General features: G+C 39.0%; 1 protein-coding gene across 1 annotated transcript in view; it reads left to right on the top strand.

Moving 5' to 3' along the window:
- The window catches only part of SLC9C2 (solute carrier family 9 member C2 (putative)), a 168052-nt gene extending 148707 nt beyond the window's left edge, over nucleotides 1-19345 (top strand). Inside the window, exons 26-32 of the mRNA XM_036825109.1 lie at nucleotides 4359-4457; nucleotides 6569-6736; nucleotides 7787-7918; nucleotides 13352-13537; nucleotides 15070-15154; nucleotides 16995-17050; nucleotides 18697-19345. Coding sequence (XP_036681004.1) covers nucleotides 4359-4457; nucleotides 6569-6736; nucleotides 7787-7918; nucleotides 13352-13537; nucleotides 15070-15154; nucleotides 16995-17050; nucleotides 18697-18732 — 762 coding nt within the window. The 3' untranslated portion in view covers nucleotides 18733-19345. The remainder of the gene's footprint in view (nucleotides 1-4358; nucleotides 4458-6568; nucleotides 6737-7786; nucleotides 7919-13351; nucleotides 13538-15069; nucleotides 15155-16994; nucleotides 17051-18696) is intronic.
- Nucleotides 19346-21568: the final 2223 nt, after the last annotated feature.

The following is a 21568-nucleotide window of genomic DNA, read 5'->3' as shown; positions in this document are numbered from 1 at the left end:
AGAGATTGCTACAAGCAACAATATGCCAATAAAATGGACAACCTGAAAGAAACAGACAAATTCTTAGAAAAGCACAACCTTCCAAGACTGAACCAGGAAGAAATAGAAAATATAAACAGACCAATCACAAGCACTGAAATTGAAACTGTGATTAAAAATCTTCCAACAAACAAATGCCCAGGACCAGATGGCTTCACAGGCGAATTCTATCAAACATTTAGAGAAGAGCTGACACCTATCCTTCTGAAACTATTCCAAAGTATAGCAGAGGGATGAACACTCGCAAACTCATTCTATGAGGCCACCATCACCCTGATACCGAAACCAGACAGAGATGTCACAAAAAAAGAAAACGACAGGCCAATATCAGTGTTGAACATAGACGCAAAAATCCTTAACAAAATACTAGCAAACAGAATCCAACAGGACATTAAAAGGATCATACACCATGATCAAGTGGGGTTTATCCCAGGAATGCAAGGATTCTTTAACGTACGCAAATCAATCAATGTGATATACCATATTAACAAATTGAAGAATAAAAACCATATGATCATCTCAACAGATGCAGAAAAAGCTTTTGAGAAAATTCAACACCATTTATGATAAAAAAAACTCTCCAGAAAGTGGGCATAGAGGGAACCTACCTCAACATAATAAAGGCCATATATGACAAACCCACAGCAAACATCATTCTCAATGGTGAAAATCTGAAAGCATTTCCTCTAAGATCAGGAACAAGACAAAGATGTCCACTCTCACCACTATTATTCAACATAGTTTTGGAAGTCGTAGCCACGGCAATTAGAGAAGAAAAAGAAATAAAAGGAATCCAAATCGGAAAAGAAGAAGTAAAGCTGTCACTGTTTGCAGATGACATGATACTATACATAGAGAATCCTAAAGATGCTACCAGAAAACTACTAGAGCTAATCAATGAATTTGGTAAAGTAGCAGGATACAAAATTAATGCACAGAAATCTGTTGCATTCCTATACACTAATGATGAAAAATCTGAAAGTGAACTTAAGGAAACACTCCCACTTACCATTGCAACAAAAAGATTAAAATACCTAGGAATAAACCTACCCAAGGAGACAAAAGACCTGTATGCAGAAAACTGTAAGACACTGATGAAAGAAATTAAAGATGATACCAACAGATGGAGAGATATACCATGTTCTTGGATTGTAAGAATCAACATTGTGAAAATGACTATACTACCCAAAGCAATCTACAGATTCAATGCAATCCCTATCAAACTACCAATGGCATTTTTCACAGAACTAGAACAAAAAATTGCACAATTTGTATGGAAATGCAAAAGACCCCGAATAGCCAAAGCAATCTTGAGAAAGAAAAACGGAGCTGGGGGAATCAGACTCCCTGACTTCAGACTATACTACAAAGCTACAGTAATCAAGACAGTATGGTACTGGTGCAAAAACAGAAATATAGATCAATGGAACAGGATAGAAGCCCAGAGATAAACCCACGCATATATGGTCACCTTATCTTTGATAAAGGAGGTAAGAGTATACAATGGAGAAAAGAAAGCCTGTTCAGTAAGTGGTGCTGGGAAAACTGGACAGCTACACGTAAAAGAATGAAATTAGAACACTTCCTAACACCATACACAAAAATAAACTCAAAATGGATTAAAGACCTAAAGGAAAGGCCAGACACTATAAAACTCTTAGAGGAAAACATAGGCAGAACACTCTGTGACATAAATCACAGCAAGATTCTTTTTGACCCACCTCCCAGAGAAATGAAAATAAAAACAAAAATAAACAAATGGGGCCTAATGAAACTTCAAAGCTTTTGCACAGCAAAGAAACCATAAACAAGACGAAAAGACAACCCTCAGAATGGGAGAAAATATTTGCAAATGAAGCAACTGACAAAGGATTAATCTCCAAAATATACAAGCAGCTTATGCAGCTCAATGTCAAAAAAACAAAAAACCCAATCCAAAAATGGGCAGAAGACCTAAATAGACATTTCTCCAAAGAAGATATACAGATTGCCAACAAACACATGAAAAGATGCTCAACATCACTAATCATTAGAGAAATGCAAATCAAAACTACAGTGAGGTGTCATCTCCCTCCAGTCAGAATGGCCATCATCAAAAAATCTACAAACAGTAAATTCTGAAGAGAGTGTGGAGAAAAGGGAATCCTCTTGCACTGTTGGTGGGAATGTAAATTGATACAACCACTATGGAAAACAGTATGGAGGTTCCTTAAAAAACTAAAAATAGAACTACCATATGACCCAGCAATCCCACCGCTGGGCATATACCCTGAGAAAACCATAATTATAATGGGCCATGCCACGTAGAGGGGTGGGATAGGGAGTGTAGGAAGAAGACACAAGAGGGAGGAGATATGGGGATATATGTATATGTATAGCTGATTCACTTTGTTATAACAGCAGAAACTAACACACCATTGTAAAGCAATTATACTCCAATAAAGATGTTAATAAATAAATTTTTAAAAAAAGGGTCATGTACCACAGTGTTCATTGCAGCACTATTTACATTAGCCAGGACATGGAAGGAACCTAAGTGTCCATCGACAGATGAATGGATAAAGAAGATGTGGCACATATATACAATGGAATATTACTCAGCCATAAAAAGAAACCAAATTGAGTTATTTGTAGTGAGGTGGATGGACCTAGAGTCTGTCATACAGAGTGAAGTAAGTCAGAAAGAGAAAAACAAATACCATATGCTAACACATATGTATGGAATCTAAAAAAAAAAAGTTCTACTGAACCCAGGGGCAGGACAGGAGTAAAGACACAGACATAGAGAATGGACCTGAGGACAGTGGGAGGGGGTAGGGTAAGCTGGGACGAAGTGAGAGAGTAGCATTGACATATATACACTACCAAATGTGAAATAGATAGCTAGTGGGAAGCAGCTGCATTGCACAGGGAGATCAGCTCGGTGCTATGTGACCACCTAGAGGGGTGGGATGGGGGGGTGGGAGGGGATATGGGGATATATGTATGCATATGGCTGATTCACTTTGTTATACAGCAGAAACTAACACAACACTGTAAAGCAATTATACTCCAATAAAGACGTTAAAAAAAAAAAGATAATAAAAACTTGCTGTATTTAAAAAAAAAAAAAAAAAAGAATGGCACCTGCCAAAAAAAAAGAAAAAGAAAAAACAAGGTCTGAATAATACATAAGGGGGATAATTGGCTTTAGGTGAGCTTTTAAAAAAATATTGTGAAGTCATCCATGTTTATTTCTACACTGTAAAATAAATCAGAAGTGAAAAGTGAAAACCTTTCACTCCCCACCCCACACTTCGAGATAACAACTATGCGTGACTTAAAAGTATGTTTCCCACACATCTTTGTAAAATGCAAATCTGTCACCATAATTCTCCTGTTACAAACCTTTTAGTGGCTACCCCCTGGTTTTGGGAAAAGCCCAGACTTTTTACCGTGCCTGTGAGCCCCTTGGAGACTTGGCTTCGGCTCACCTCTCCAGTCCTGCCTCCACCTGGGCTACAATATGACTTTCCTGGGCCCCAGGCACTTCTGCCTTTTCCTCCATAAAAAAAGCACCAAAAAATTATACTTTATGATCATGTTAGTATAAAGATGAATATATTAGTATTAGATGTTTTAGTATTAAGACATTTTACTCTACCTAAAAGTTCTTTTATTTTCTTTTGATTTTAAAAGAAACTAAAACGTTGTAAATCCCGAAAAGTACTGTGAACCCTGGACACTGTGCCTATTGATGCCTAATGGATAACTCAGCCCTGGTCTCCACCCCTCCTTGCCTGCCTGAGATGTACTGAATCTTCTGTGGTTACCCCCAGTGCAGTTATTCTGTTTGCTTCTGGGTCTTTGCATAAACTGAATCCTCTGCCGTAAATGGTCGTCAACTCATCGTATCCTGGCTATCTGTTACTCTTCCTTCAGGTCTCAGCTTAGCTGTTCCTTCCTCTGTGAAGTCTCCCCTGGACACCCAAGACAGGACCCTGTGGCCTTTCTGAATTTTTTTCCCAGAGTGCCATGCCCCTGTCTCCTGATCAGAATTATTACACTTTATTGTAAACATTTATCCAACCTAGCATTTATTGGGTGTTTCTACCACTCTGCTAGGTCCTAAGCACAAAGTCTACAATTTTCTTGCTTGTCCCTTTTTTACCTAAAAGTTAATGAGGTATGCAAAAATGTTGTAATTCATTAAGAAACCGAAGAATATAGTTTGTTTTTATGCTTTAAAATCTTATTTCTATTTACAGAAGTAGACTGTAAAGATTTGTGTTAATTCTTTTTTTCTTTCATTTTCTTTTCTTCTTTTTTGTTTCTTTCAGGAGAGAGCCAAACTTGCCTATTTTGACTATGGAGATGTCATTTGTAAAGAAGGTGAAATGCCACAAGGAATCTACTTAATTATTTCAGGAATGGCGATCGTAAGGGACTATTTATTATTTACTGAAAATGTACTTTGAAATATGTAATTATCACATAAGGAGAAATTTAGGAACTAAGATATTTTGAAATTTGTAACATAATTTGTTTTCCAGATGAAACCATTTCTGTTCAGAGTGAACACTACAGCTGAGAGATAAATACCCACCATCCGAAAGGTGCTTCCCATCTTACAAAATGCTTTCATAATTATTACTTATTCCTCACAACAGTCCTGGGAGGAACAGTCTTTTCCGTGATGTTCAGATAAGGAACCCAATACTTGGAGTGGTTGGGTTACTCACCTAAAGGAAATGAGTGTCAAGAATGAGGAAATAGACCACAACATCAGTTTCTCCCAGAGGTCAGATAGGATGAAAATCATACAATTTTTAATCCGTAGGAGGCTTTTGGTGTCAGTAGAATGATAGGGACAAGAATCCTTTAGAAACTGAATACTAGTAGCTGAATCCATGGGTGAGCCCCAGCTATGACCAACATAATTCCTAGATGACATTTACAAGTGACAAACCCTTATTATAGTGCAAATAATATATTTGGCTTTCTATTTTTGGAATGGGTGTTTCAGACCTTAAAAATACCAAAATTAATCATGGAAATAAACTATTATAGTAAATCCTAACTAACACATGTATAGCATTTATTAAGTGTCAGGCACTTTTCATTCATCCGTTCACTCATTCATTCAACAAATACTTACTTCATTACTATCATGCAGCAGGCACTGCTCATTCTAGGCATAGAATTGACAAAAACAAAAATCGCTGTCTTCTTAGAGTTTAATTCTAGTAGAGGCATAGAAGGAGATGGGACAATGGACAAAATACATAAGTTAAATATATAGTATGTTAGCGGTGATGGAGAGATGAAGATGGCTAATTGTGACATTTAAAAGGATGGTCGAGAATGGCAGTATGTTATGACATTTAATCCTTACATCAACCTCATGTAAGGTGGAAAACTGATGGACAGAGAAATCAATTCATTTGTCCCCCCGCCACCAATCTTTGACAACTATTTCCTCTTCTACTTTTGAGGGCTCATGTGATTACATTGGGCCCAACAGGATAATCCAGAATCATCTCTTTAAGTTTAGCTGATTAGCAGTAACCTGAATTCTATCTGCAAAATCCCTTCACAGCAGTTCATAGATTAATGTTTGATTGAATAGCAAAGAGACAGGAATCTTGGAAGGATTTCTTTAGAATTCTGCTTACCACAGATGTTATCCCCTTTCCTTGGTTTGCAAAAAAGCAGAGACATTCTTGATTACTCAGAAGGCCTTTGAACTGCATTCAAAATTAAATTAAAAAAATATCAAGTCCTTTGGAAGCATGAATGCCTCTAAACGTTTGAATGATAATCACTAGGAGAGGGTACAGTTTTCATAGCAACTCCTTCAGTGACCTTTTTTTCCGTTTCCTGTGTCTTGAACAATAGCTTTCCTCTTTGATATTTACAGCTAAACTTTCTGGAAAGTTGTGTAATCCTTCTGGTTGATTCCTGCATCTTCCTCCTGAAATCTGATACCTTTCTTTACCCCCACCCACACCTACCAGTTCTTTTCCTGAAGTAACCCAACCGTCCTGTGTTCATCCTAAAACCTTTTCCTGTTAATGTCTCATGGTGATTATTCTTAAGCATCTTACGGGAAGCAAGGCTTCTACTGAAATCGCGGCTTGGTTTGGAGGCATATTAATTCGTGATATCCGATTTATGCATCCATGCAACCAGAAGTTTTTTCCACCTGAGACACTAGCCTATTATGCTAAGAATATCTAATAGACTTAGAGTGGGTGCTTGCATTAGTGGCAGACTGCAGTGACTACTTTTGGTGGAATTTTTATACAAGGAAGGTAAATAGGGGTCATCTGTAAAGCTAAAGATTAGAAATAATGTTGCCTTGGAGAGTTGAAATGTGAAAGAAACCATAATTCTTGTGAAGCCTAATTCCTCCTTTACACCTGAAAGGATTCATAAAGAATCTTTTCCTTCCACTGTAATAATTGCAAGAAAAACTGGGAGCTCCTGGGGTTTGGTCAAGGGCTTTTAATTTTATATTTCCCTTGGCACAATTTTTTCCCCTTTGCAGTTGCAGAGTTCACCTCCTACCTTTGGAATAGACAGGAGCCTAAGCGCTGATAGAGAGTCCACGACCAGGTTTACAGAGTACTGTACTAGTGGAGACATAATTGGAGAGTTGAGCTGTCTGCTTAAGCGTGAAATTGAATATACTGCCATCTGTGAAACTATTTTACAGGTAAGAAACTGGTTCCGTCTATATTGTGGGTTGTTAGTTAATTCTTCCTCAAGTCAATAAGGAGTGCCAGCATCTTTGCTTTCTCTGGGTTCTGATATCTTACTTAGTCACCCAACCAGCTACTGTGAAGCAGTGTAGACTAGCTGAGAGAGGCCAATTTAGTGTCTCACATCTGCTATGGGATCTGGAGGGTGATATTTTAATCAAGGAGACTATGTCAGTTTTTTTTATTAAGAGAGAAAGTATCTAACTTTTGATGTTATGAGGATAAGGAAAATATATATGTAAAGTGCCTGGCATGTTTAGGTGCTCAATAAATGGCCACCATAATGAGAGTGGTGTTTTTAAAGTATACTTGTGTTTCAACCCTCTTTCTTCCATTTTTCCCTTGCTAAGTAAGAAGTTTATTTAACAAATAAATGGCCTGATATTGCACTAGCTGTGGGCGGTTCAAATAGAAATTAGTGAAAGTTCCCACTTACAAAGAATTTTCAGGCTTTTGGGACTGTTAGATGCAACAGAGCAGTGTCCAGAGTCTTAGGAGTGTGACAAACAGAAAGGAATGTCGCCTTATTGGTTTCATACCATTTCATTTTTGGAAGAGGATAGAAGGCATGAATATATTCACAAGGCTGAATTGAATTCACTGAATTTCGGGTAATTGAACTTCAGTGAATTCTGAAAGAGTTGTCTTCCTTATTTGGATTGGCACTTTGCTGGAAACAAATACTATGAATGAGCCAACGTGACCTACTGTGACAATAAAAATAGATAAGTTTATGTGGCTTAGTTCCTTAATCTTGGGCTCATGATTATCCTACCTATTGACTGGTATAAAATTTCCTGGCCTGTTTTTAAGTTTATAGCTTCAATTGGACTGTACATTTTATCATCTTACGCTTAAACGGCAGAGTATCATAATTACTATACTAGAGTTGATAGTTCCTTCTAGGAGGTTAGGTGAAGATGAAATCTACAGCCATTTTTTTTCTGATGGTCTTGTAATTTAGTTTCAAATCAAGCATACTGTTCGATACCTTGTCATTTCAGGCTTGCTTTATCTCCCTGGAGGATTTATATGAAGGCTTTGATGTCTTCTGGCCATCCCTGGAATATAAAATATGGCTGAAGCTTGCTCTCAGTATTGCCTATCAGTATTTTGAATCAAGTCTTATTGATGAGGTAAGTTGCATGATTAAAATATGAATGAAATTTTATTTACTGTATTTTTTACAAAATGCATTTCATATTTTGGAGACAAAGAAAGGAAGGTGTGTCTGATCTTTCAAAGTAATATTTCAGAGTCCTCATCACTCACTTATCCTGACTTCCTATAGGTCATCAGTCCCCTTGTGACAGCTGATTTTCCCAGGCTACCTGCAGTCATCCCTTAAAAATAATAAAGTCAGCAAATCTTAAATAAGTAGATCCCCAAGAATCAAGCATAACATTAATTAGAATGAGTTAATGAACATTCAGTCTGGTGTTTATTATAGTCTACTCTATCTACCTACGTTAATATAAATCTCCTGCCTTTTCAAATTTTTACTGAGTTTACTAAGCCTCATCTATGAACTTTCTCTCCAAAAAGTAGTGGTTCAAGTCTGTTCTTGGACTGGCACAATTTACAACCCCATATTTACGTCCCATTTAGTAATTTTTTGAGCCCCTATCATGAGTCAGCAACTGGAGAAGTGACAGACCTGAAGTTCAACAATATTCATTGAATTGTGAGATATATATATATCTGAATATAAATATTGGGTTAAAAAATTAGCATGTCTCAGGAGAATGAGAAGAGAAGCCACAGACTGGGAGAAAATATTTGCAAAAGACACATCAGATAAAGAACTATTATCCAGAATATACGAAGAGCTTTTAAAACTCAACAGTAGGAAAAAAAACCAGCCTGATTAAAAAATGGGCCAAAGATCATAACAGACACCTTATCAAAGAAGATATACGAATGACAAATAAACATAGGAAAAGATGCTCCACATCCTATGTCATCAGGGAAATGCAAATTAAAACAACAATGTGATACCACTACAAACCTATTAATTGGCCAATATTTGGAACACTGACAACACCAGTTGCTGGCAAGGGTATGGAGCAACAGGAACTCTCATTCATTGCTGGTGAGAATGCGAAATGGTACATAGCCACTTTGGAAGACAGTTTGGTGGTTTCTTACAAAAATAACATACTCTTGCCATATGACCCAGCAATCACGCTCTTTGATATTTACCCAAAGGAGTTCAAAACTTATGTCCACACAAAAACCTACACATGGATTTTTTTAAAAATTGAAGTATGTTTGATTTACAGTGTTCTCTTAGTTTCAGGTATACAGCAAAGTGATTCTGTTATATACATACATATATATATACTTTTTCCTTATATATTATTATAATATATTGAGTATAGTTCCCTGTGCTATACAGTAGGTCCTTGTTGGCTGTCTATTTTATATATAGTAGTGTGTATTTTATATATATTAGTGTGGATATGTTTATTCCTCCCTTCTCTTTCCCCTTTGGTAACCATAAGTTTGTTTTCTATGTCTGTGGGTCTATTTCTGTTTTGTATATAAGTTTATTTGTATCATTTTTTTTTAGATTCCACATATAAGTGATGTCATATGATATTTGTCTTTCTCTGTCTGACTTACTTCACTTAGTATGATAATCTCTAGGTCAATCCATGTTGCTGCAAATGGCATTATTTCATTCTTTTTTATGGCTGAATAATATTCCATTGAATATATATACCACATCTTCTTTATCCATTCATCTGTTGATGGACATTTACGTTGCTTCCATGTCTTGGCTATTGTAAATAGTGCTGCAATGAACATTGGGGTGCATATGTCTTTTCAAATTATGGTATTCTCTGGATATATGCCCAAGGATGGGATTGCAGGATCATATGGTAGCTCATTTTTAGTTTTTTAAGGAACCTCCATACTGTTCTCCACAGTGGCTGCACCAGTTTACATTCCCACCAACAGCATAGGAGGGTTCCCTTTTCTCCACACCCTCTCCAGCATTTATTATTTGTAGACTTTTTGACGATGGCCATTCTGACCAGTGTGAGGTGATACCTCATGGTAGTTTTGATTTGCATTTCTCTAATTATTAGTGATGTTGAGCATCTTTTCATGTGCCTTTTGGCCATCTGCATGTTTTCTTTGGAGAAATGTCTGTTTAGATCTTCTGCCCATTTTTTGATCTGTTTGTTTGTTTTTTTGATATTGAGCTGTATGAGCTGTTCGTATATTTTGGAGATTAATCCCTTGTTGGTTGCATCATTTGCAAATATTTTCTCCCATTCTGTAGGTTTTCTGTTTGTTTTGTTTATGAAAAACCTACACACAAATGTTTATAATACCTTATTCATAATTGCCAAAACTTGGAAGCAGTCAACCAAGATGTTTTTCAGTAGATGAGTGGATAAACTGTGGTACTTCCAGACAATGGAATATTATTCAGTGCTAAAAAGAAATGAGTTATTAAGCCATGAAAAAGACATGGAAGAAACTTAAATGCATATTACTAAGTGAAAGAAGCCATCTGAAAAGGCTACATACTCTATGGTTCCAACAATAGGACTTTCTGGGAAAGGCAAAACTATGAAGACAATAAAAAGATCAATGGTTGCTAGGAGTTAGGGTGAGGAGGCATGAACAGGTAGAGCACAGAGGATTTTTAGGGCAATGAAAATACGATACATGTATGATGGATACCTGTCTTTATACATTTGTCCAAACCCAGAGAATGTACGACACCAACAGTGAAACCTAATGTAAACTATGGACTTTGGGTGATTATGTGTATCAGCGTAGATTCAGTGGTTGTAATAAATGTACCACTCTGGTGGAGAATGTTGATAATAGGGGAGGCTATGCATGTATAAGGGCAAGGGGTTATGAGAAATCTCTGTACCTTCCTCTCAGTTTTGCTGTGAATCTAAAACTACTCTAAAAAATTGTCTTAAAAAATTAGCACATCATGCTAAGGCAGTCATGTTTCTTTTACTATGTGGCAATAATAATTTTCAGAAAAATTTTAACAGAAGGGTAAGGAGATTTAGATTCTTTTCCTTTTGCTTTGCCTCTTCATGAGCAGTAGGACAAGTTTAGAGTCTACTATGAAACTCCAGAGGAGAGAATTGGGACCCAAAAGTTGAAACTCTATGGAGTGAGACTTAACTCAATAATAAGGTGAATGTCCTTTCATTTTTAAAAAATTCACAAGCAACACATATTCATTATATAAATTTAAAAAACACAGTTACAAAACATAAGAAGATAATAATAATTTTCTACCCCAATTTACTCCCCAGAAAATCTCTGTTTAACAATTTGGCTTATTTCCTTCTAGTCTTTTACCATTAAAGAACTAACCAATTAAGACTTTTTAGAACCCCCAAGGACTAATAAGATTATGCTGAACCCCCTCCTCTAGACCACACAACTCAAAATTTATATGCATTTAAAAACCAAAATAGCTTTTTAAGAGATTTTTCTGGTTGTAAAGTTCTAGATAAGTTTGCTAATTTTCTTATGTTTTTGGTGCCCCAGCTATGCTGGTGCCTTCGGCAATTACGTGTTTGATTTGCATGTCAGGGACCAAGATCTGAGGGCTGAATCATGTAGCTGTGTACTTCCTGTGGCTGGAAATGTTCAGAATGAGCTGATGGCCGCTGTCAGGGCACCATCCAGGAGATTACTACTGTTGGACTGACCTCTAAGCTCCTATATTAGTTTGCTGGGGCTTCTGTCACAAGGTACTACAAACTGGGTGACTTAAACGACAGAAATTTATTGTCTCACAGTTCTCAAGGCTAGAAATCTGAAATCAAGGTCCTGGCAGTACTGGTTCCTACTGAGGGCTATGGGGGAGAATCTAGTCCAGGCCTCCCTCCTTGGCCTGTAGATGGCTGTCTTCATCTTCACATGGAGTTCCTCCTGTATGTATGCCTGTGTCCAAATTTCCCCTTTTCATAAGGACACCAGTCATATTGGATTAGGTGTCCAGCCTGTTCCAGTTCGACCTCATCTTATCTTAAACAATTACATCTGCAATGACCGTATTTCCAAATAAGGTAACATTCTGAGGTACTGGGGTTTAAGACTTCAATATATGAATTTTGGAGGGACACAATTCAATCCATAACAGCTCTCTTCTAGCTCTAAAATCTATGATTCTGAGCCTTGGCGTATGCTTAAGTTTTGTTTTGTTTTGTTTGTTCCCTTGTCAAGTGGGACGTTTGCTTACTGCAAGGTAAAACCTGTGCATATTTAGGACTCTGGTTCTTGTGTGAATAGAAATCCAAGAGGCATAGCTGACTGCCCTGCTGTGGCTGATTATAAATAAATCAGGGCTGGGCAACCACATTCAGGGCCACTAAACAGTAGCAATATAAAAGCTCTGAATTCAGAATCTTGTCAGTATAAAAGTTCTGAATTCAGAATCTTGTCAGAAGTCATTCTGAACTCCAGATAAATTCTATCTGTTGGCCCCAGGGTCTATTTGCCCTTTGGCACCCTCAAAGAACTCAGCTAAATCAGTGAATTTGCTTTCTTCTTCTTTTTTTAAACTTTTGATCTTTCCTTTATTTTAGTCATTTTTTAAATTGAAATATAGTTGACGTACAATGTTATCTTAGTTTCAGGTATACAACATAATGATTTGACATTTGCATACATAATGCAATGATCACCATGATAAGTCTAGTAACCACCTGCTCCAAAGTTATTACAATGTTATTGACCATATTCCTTATGCTGTATATTACATTCCCGTGACTTATTTATTGTGTAACTGGAGGTTACTACCTCTTCATCCTCTTCACCTATTTTATCCAACCTCCCACCTCCCCTCCCCTCTGGCAACCACCATTTTGCTCTCTGTATCTGTAAGTCTGTTTCTGTTTTGTTTTTTTTGTTCATTTGTTTTGTTTTTTAGATTGCACATGTAAGTGAGATCATATGGTATTTGTCTTTCTCTATCTGACTTATTTCACTTAGCATAATACTCTCTAGGTTCATCCATGTTGTCGCAAATGGCAAGATTTCATTCTTTTTTATGACGGAGTAGTATTCATTCCATATATATATACTGACTTAGAGGCCAGTCCAACAGTCCAACAGTATATCTATATACCACATCTTCTTTATCCATTCATCTATCAATGACATTTAGGTTGCTTCCATATCTTGGCTCTTGTAAATCATGTTGCAGTGAGCATAGGGGTGCATATATCTTTTCAAATTAGTGTTTTTATTTTCTTTGGGTAAATACCCAGAAGTGGGATTGCTGGATCATATGGTAGTTTTATTGTTAATTTTTTGAGGAACCTCCTACTATTTCCCATAGTGGCTGCACCAGTTTACAATCCCAGCAACAGTGCACGAAGCTTCCCTTTTCTCCATATCCTTGCCAACACTTATTTGTTGTCTTTTTGATGATAGCCATTCTGATAAGTGTGAGCTGGTTTCCATTTCCTTGATGATTAATGATGTCGAGCATCTTTTCATGTGGGATATGCTTTCTTCTTGATACCGTGTGTCATTTTGTATGATTTATAGGACAAAATCTCATTTTATTTTAGGACTTAAAGTTTCAGAAGTGCGTGGCTCTCAATCATGCATATGTGGAGACTTTATCAAGCTATAACGAAATGACTATTGATAATGTGAACACGAAATTCGTTATTCTTGTATACGGCAGTGTTATTGATACTAAGACAGAGGTACCATATCTTGCACCTTGCATTTTACCTAAAACCTGTGAACAGGTAAGGAGGATCATTTCTAAAGAGTCATTTGCTTTTCATGGTGCCCCATAAGTGACTTTAAAACTCAACCAACCACCTTAAAGAGAAATTTAACCTAGAAAGACCGTACAGTTCTCACCTGCCCTTAACAAAACAGTCAAAATGTACCCAGGGCTTCTGTGTACTGTTGTACAAGTTGTGCCCTGCACAAGAGTGTCACTGAGGGACAAGGGGGGCAGGAATCTGCCTGCTCTTTGCTTGCCAAGCTCTTTGCCCTGGCATGGGCTGTGCCTCCCCAGAGGAAGGACGGGGTACGTTTTTCCTAGTTCACGCCAAGGCAATGACACTGCTTGCTAGCATGGCTCTGGAAGTTATCTGCACTGGTTGATACGAAGGGAGATGAGTTAGGGCCATGTCACTTTGTTGACACATTAGGGGCTAAGGGCACAACTTGATAGAGGGCCCTGGGCCTCATCATTCCACGCCTCTGTAAGGAAGGGGGGAGTGTGAACACCTAGGACAAAACAGGGGATGGGAAGAGTAGAAGCCAGGTCCCTACTGGGCCAAGCCATCTGCCGTCGGACCACAGGAGTGATGTGAGGGCAGAGCCCAAGAATGAAGAGGATCAAGAGGCCATGAGAAGAGCTGACATCTCTTTAATCTGGTAACAAGTTTGGGAGAGACCCTTTCTGCTTGTTCAGGCTGGGAACGTTCACTAATTTAATGAAATTTTATGTCCTGGAAAAGTTGGTAAACCTCCTAAAAAGTGCATTTGCCACTTGCCTAACTAACGTTCTTATTTTGTCAACCTCTCAACAATTCAGAGGGTGAAGGTAATTTAAATGTTTTTTTAAAATAGAAAATGAAAATCACTTTAGCTTTGAAACAAGGGGTGGGAGACAGTGGGAACAAGCCCACAGTTTAGTTTGTTAAGACACCAGAGTTTGGAGTCAGGCATACTTGGATTTAAAACCTGACACCTGTGCCCACTAGGTGTGTGAGCGGAGGAAAGGTGCCTTCTGACCCTCAGTTTCCTCTTAGTAAGATGAGGATAACAGCAGCAGTCGTCTCCTAAGTTTCTTGTGGGGATTAAATGAGATAATACGTGATAATATCTAGAAATGATAGTTATAATTGTTACTTATGTATGCTCCTTGCATTCTGGGAGGGCAGATTTTGCGGCACATGGGGCAAAAGCTTGAGGAAGAGAGCTCTTTTTCCTATCTGGGAAGGCTGGGGCCTGAGCCCTTGAATGTCAATGTCGGAATAAAAGTAACTCAGTGGATGCTGGGGATTGCATTTTCCAAATTCGTTCCAAGTAAGGTGTAGAAATTTCCTTTCTGATGTTTATAAATATCCAAAAGATAACCTCCTGGTCCAAGACTTTTTGAAACAAGGTTAAAGAGGATTTGAAATGAAAAAGATAGAGCTTAGATTGGAGGCCGAGTTCTAGGTTTTGGCTTATGTCTTATATTCTTTGGTAAAGGTTAGGAAGCAGCCATCTTAGAGATCAAAGAATGCTCTTTTGACTAATTTTGACTTTTCTCCTTTAGGTGCAGGGAACTTCAGATTTAAGCAAGCTGCTGGTTATCCAAGCACCTGCGCCTGCCAAAAATAATAATAATGCCAAGGTCATGGGTAAGGGGTAGCCCTTTAGTGGTAAGAAAACCACTGAGAAGGAATTTTGTTACATATGAGATTCATTTTATTCTAAGAAAATGGTTTGAGGGCCTTGTGTGGGTTTATCATCCATCTCCATTCTTGGGCCCTCCCTGGCTGCCACATTGCTTCTGGGAGGTCACATATCAGAGACTTCCAGACACTGAAATCCAGGTGGCTCTTGCTCTCTCTCATGCCTGTCCCTCCACAGCCTTGTGGGAGGACAGCAGCTTCTACCTTGTACTCTGATCCTATAGGCTGGAGTCCCGTAGTGCTGTTGGGGGCCAAGCAGGCATGGGGAAGGGATAGACTCACACAGCAGGCCCAGGTGTGGGAGCCGGTTTTCTCTCAACGACCAAAGGGAATATAGGATCTGACCCATGCTCATTGAAAGCCACGGTCATAGCCACAACTCAAGTGACTTGCTTTGAGGTGCACTTTGATAGTCACTAAGTAATTATTGTCACTAAATGCATATTAGTACCCAATTGCTTATATCATGGTGCTGAGCATACTATAAAGAAGACTAGATAGGAAGGCCTTGCTGTAGGGAAAATATGTTCAAGATCTTTCACTCAGTGCTCAGCATCCTGCCTTACCAAACCCAGTGTCACCATTTTCCCAGCTACCCCAGCTTGAAAACACAATCAACCTTGATTTGCTCCTCTAATTAGCACCATCCCAGTGCTTACGATTCATGTAACCTGCTAGCTCAGGCATTCTTAATGAATTGTTAATTTGTGGGAGAGGGGGTTACATGATTTCAAACTGTGTGCATAAAGGGCACATTTTATCAATAGTTTGCATCTCAGTGTTCCTCATTTGCATAATTCTTATAAAATGCAACCCCACAGTATGCTGGGCACTGTGCAAAGCACTAGTTGGTGAGTGAGCGAACAAGGCCTCTGCCCTTGTCAGGAGGAGAGATATTCAAGAAGTAATTTCACTTCTCCCCTAGAAGCGAATTCAACCTCAGACATTCTTACAGCTCACTTTGCATGCCCTGTTCTGGGGTCATATGCAGCACCATGATATTGGGAGCTCCCTGTGCGCCTGGGTCTCCTGTCCAAGTTGGCTAACACTGAGATGACCATTACCCCAGCCTTCACACTGTCTTTAGGTCTGCCACTCTGCTACTTCCCCAGCACTCTTGGGGCACAGGAGTGTATGGCAAGGCTGGGAGCTCAGGGTCTAATGTCAGCCCCCTTAGGGCACCCTGAGGGCTATTTTAGAGTGAGGGACATATATCACTCTGCATTCCCCGATGTGTTTGGGAGGAAGGTCACAAATGGTAGGCCCATGGACTTGATCCAGCCGGTACACTGGATTTGGCCCACATACATGTTTTCTTTAAAAATTTTAAAATTGTCAAGTATGTAAACATCCAGAAATTCACATTTTAAAAAAATCCAGATTTTGAGCTTTACTTGAAAAAAAAATCAGAAAGTCTGCCAACCCTCGGTCCTCATATCTATGTGTGGCAACAATCAGAGTTGAGCATCTCTGGCTCCTACAGGGGAAGCAGATGCTCTACGGTTTGCCTCAGTCCACTCCCTCTTGTGTTATATCCAAACCATTTTGTTTGTGTGACCTGCCTCTTCTCATTTGGGTTTGCCAGCCCTTGTATTGGACTTTTGGGAGCCTAGTAACAAATGTCCTTGAGGGAAAAAAGTAAAAAGCCTATTTGAAAGGGGAGAAGAGAAAGGCGACACTTACAGGGAGGAAGTAAGTTGAAATTTCAAAATATCCTCCTGCTACCTATACACTTAAATTCCTAATTTAGTTTTTCTGTTTAATGCATTTATTTGGATTGGCTCAGTCAACACCAGTCTTGGAATGACCAGGAGAGACTATCACTGGAAGAGAAAAAATGAGGTAATAAACTTGACCCTTTGATTAGATTTTTCTTACTGTGAATATTAAACTACACAGTGAAAATAAATTGTAAAGTCAAGTAGCAACATGTAGGTGGTGAGAAAAATGGCAGCTTGTTAATATGGGAAAATTGGGATGAAAGTTCACCTGAATTACTTAACAATTAAAATTATAGGATATTTTTGAAAACTGTAATTTTGCCCTAGCCCCCCTCTCCCAATTTCCCCCCCGCAACTCCCTTCCCCCCTGATATTTAGTTCAAAAGTAGGGCTATCTGGGATTAAGGATGGGGAGGGCCGTTCACCATACACACAGTTAGACATTAGTATGTAAATATGGATGCTGCTCTCTTTGGAGGGCGGGTTCCCACGGATGTGTGGGCCTCTCTGGTGGGGGGTGTGTGGCGCACAGGTAGATCATGGACATCTTCCTAGGGTATCAATTTTATGTGACAGTCTTTCAAAGGGAGAAGTTAACTCATTTTACTGTTAGGTTACTTAAAATATTTTATATGGAAACAAACATACTATGGAGTAGGATGACAAATTTGCATGAATTTAAGATGAAACACGAGACCTCAAAACATTTTATTATGGAGAGTCACTTATGTGTTGCCCTGACATTTTTTCCTAGTTTCCTCAGCAATCAGAGCTAATTTAGAAAAGTTTGAGAAGTGCTGGAAGCCAGGCCTAGAGTTGGGGAGGGAGAGGGCTGGTAGAGGCAAATCTGGTGGGGAGAAGGGTAGCCTGCAAGGGGGTGTCTCTGTGAGGGCCCCTAACAGAGTTCTCTTGGGCCAGAGCCCACTGCTGAGTGGAGGGGAGGAGAAGACAGCTCTGACAGAGCAATAGGGTGATAGGCAAATGCAGAAGTGGGCCAGGTAGCAGTAACGGTGCCAAGAATGGGCTTCAGGGGCCTTCAGCACCCTTCCTCCGCCAGTTGCCAAGTCACTCCAAATACCCGTCTTCTAAGGAAAAATGATGTGCTGTGTAAATGCAGCTTCATGAGAAGTCCCTTGGCCCATCACATCCCCAACCAGATAGCCACCCTAAGACCCTCCTAATAGAAATTCTGGTCCTGCCACTATTATTTATGACAATCACGGTGGTTTGCAGTGTGTTTCTTGGGAGAAGGACAGTGGCATTGACCAAACTGACAGTTCTTTGTTCCTTTAAACAAAGCAATTTAAATCTTTTTAGGCGGTCTTCCTAGGTCATCCTCTCCTTTCTTAAAGGGACCCTATTTCACAAATGGGGAACCTAACTGGGAGTCTAGTGATTTGGCTCCACACTTGCCACTGTCTTTTCCAGGCCTCATTATTAAAAAAATTCTCATTCCAATTTAGGAAAAAAGTTTCCAGCTTACCTTGCAATCAGTCACAAAGTTAACTGGAATTCAACTCTCCTAACATTTCTCTTTAAGTGCGCCTTTGATACACTACTCTAATTGAATTAATGTATCTCTCTTTACAAGATGATGTTTGATGGTATAGAGATGCACATGTACTTACTCAAAGTCCTTAATATGTAAGATGTTTTAAAGGGAGTGTTCCAGATAATGGAAGCTTTTCAGTAAGTTTTCTGATTGCACTTGAGTTTTTTTCTGAAATGCTCATAGTCAAATATTTTACTTTTGACTTTCTTTTACAGTTGGAAACTGGATCCCATTTTAGAAAAGGACATTAATGGCACTTATGTGATACGTGGAGTCAGGTTAAAGACCGAGCTAATATCCTGACTCAAGTGCTGAAAGACTGTCTGGCAAGGAGTTTACTTAGAAGTTGCTAAAACAATTTACTGCTGCATTTATTTTACAAGCAATTGATGGACTGCTGCAAAAGCTCTAATTTTAAGTAGTTGCATTATACTTAAGATATTCAAAATCCCTCAGGATAATATAAGATATCCTAAAGCTTATGGCCTAGCAAATGAAATCCTGCATCCAGCTGAGAGCAAGTTATAACAGAGCAGGAGTTATCAAAAGCACTGTACAATTAACATACTACTATCTAAAGCATAGGACCTATAATTTTGATTTGTGATATTGCTACAATTAGTGCCTCCCTAATGTTTTTCAGAGTAAAATCATTTCTCCCATCCCCAGTTTAGTAAATATTGAAAAACGGAATAGTTTCCATAACTTTAGTTATTGAAAGCACAGTTTAGGAGAAATTAACAATCTTACATTGCATAGTACTGTTTGATATCACTTTTCATTTTATTTTAAAAAGTCAAATAAAATAGAATTTTATGATCTGATTATTATTTAGAATCTATTATTCCTTTTACTATTATTATTACTTTTACTATTATTCTCTAACACAAGAGAAAAAGTCAAGCCTTTTACGAACCTTCTGGATACCTGGAATAGGGCAGTATTTCTCAGAGTGGCCTGCGGAGCACCTGTGTTTCAACAAGTGCCAGGTGTGGCTGCACGTTACAGACCCACAGGACCGCCTGGCAGTTTAAGGAAGTTATCACAGACCCAGTCTCCTTTTAGCCTCCTTCTCCTTCAGCTTTGGCTTGTGACTTTTATCCTCAGGGTGGCAAAATGACATCTGTAACTTGGGCATCCCATTTGCTTTTCAGTGAGGCAAGGTGCTTTCTCTTTATTAGGCTTTGCCTTTTAGTCAGGAAGGGACCCCCACCCCAGGCCAGCACTATCACATGACCACACTGATCTGTCATCTTAAGATGAATTTTAACTGGCACCTCAGCTTGCCACCATTCATACAATCTGGGTATTTTTCATAAAGAATAAGGGGAAATGGATACTGGGTGAACTACAGTGTCTGCTGTACTCTGCATCACAATCCCATACCTGTTATAGATAGGGTTGTTACAGATGAAGAACTTCTGGCCATCTGTAGAATCCATCTCTGGGGGTAGGCCCCTGGCCTGCACATTTTAACCCATTCCTCATGTGATTTAATGCATACTGAAGCTTGAGATGCCTAAGGTAAGGGATAAAGAAGTAGCAGAAAACAGATGTCTGCTCTACAGTCTTGCTTACGAGGCACACTGCCATGTATTTGAAACAGCTGGAGGATACTTCATTCCATGCATATCAGTTAGGATGCTTTTGGCCTCAGGTACCAGAAAACCCAACTCGAAAAGGCTTAAACACTAAGGTTATTTATTATTTTATGTAATAGAAGTCCAGAGGTAGGACAGGTTCGCAGTTGGTAGATTCAGTGAAGATCATAAAGAATCAGATGTTTTTCTTTCTCTCCACTTGGCTGTTGACCTTTACAGCCTCATTCTATGGCTGGATCCCTGCTCCCAGGTTGTAACTTGGCTGCCAGCAGCAGTTTAATGTTTTCTTGTTCATATTCAGTGTGAGAGAGAAAAGTGCCTCCCAGTTGCTCTCGTGTGAGAAAGAATTCTTGTAGAAACTCTGATGGTCTTCTATTTGTGTCTCAATGCCCATTTCTGAACCAATCACTGAGAAGGTGGCAATGACCTTTTAACTAGTTAATGCACCCTTTAAGCTTGAATCAAAGCTGTACTTCCTCAATTTGCATTGCCCCAAAGTGGAGGGGTCAAATGGAGTAAATCACTGTGCCAGTTCACTGCATCCAATTGGCATCTTGACTTGGCCCTTTAGACACAGCCATTCTGGCTCCTTACCCTTTCCTGAGCTTCTTAATGCATATCCCTACCCTTAGGGTAGAGGTTGGAGGGGAGGTCAGACTTCTGGCAAGACCACACAGGAGCCTCAAGTTGATCACTTTGCTAATCTTAGATGACTATCTCTTCTAGCCAGAGCATTTGCTGATTGTCTGAGAAGGCGCATGGTGGACTGCCTCTCAAATTCCTATGCTTGTCTCATAGCCACAGTGGCCGTATAATTCACTTACAGTTAATAAATCTTTGGATTTATTAAATCTGTTCTCCCTATGAAAACTGAGAGCAACAATCCTGGAAAGGGGAACTCTCCTCTCCAAGCCCCAAAGTATATTAAAAAGTGTACTTAGGATCACTTCTACCCTGGCAATGCATATTCATTATGTAACATTTTATATTTGGAGAAGAATACTTTCACAGTCTCATGGCTTCATGGCTGCTTCATGATAGAACCAGAAATCATTTTGTGGGTACATGACCTCCCTTTTCCTTGAGCTTTTCAGCGTTTTCACACTGGCAGCATCTATGTGGGTAGAGTAGATATAGCCCACCAAAGTTTGGGTGCCTGAGTGAGTGATAAAAGGGGCAATAGATTTATTGGGGGAAGAACTGATAATTTGATTTTGAATTTATAAATTCAATGGCCAATGTTCCATTGATCAGTAAAGATAAGACTCAAGTTTGATTAATGTTGGAGATTTAGACTTTGAATTGTCACCATAAAAGAAAGTTGAAGCGAGACTCTCCGAGAGACAAGGACTGAAAAAGCAAATAGCCAAGGGAAGACAGCAGTGTGGAACCTCACAGTTAGGGAGGTGACAAAATGCGAGGACTCAGGGATTAGTTCAGAAGAGATGTGCTAAGGAGGACCAGATAGTCTTAGTTCTTTTTTTTT

This window comes from Balaenoptera musculus, chromosome 1 (assembly GCF_009873245.2).
Source record: "Balaenoptera musculus isolate JJ_BM4_2016_0621 chromosome 1, mBalMus1.pri.v3, whole genome shotgun sequence".
NCBI lineage: Eukaryota > Metazoa > Chordata > Mammalia > Artiodactyla > Balaenopteridae > Balaenoptera > Balaenoptera musculus.
The sequence above is the reverse complement of the archived record's forward strand: the minus strand, read 5'-3'. Positions and strand labels throughout refer to the sequence as shown.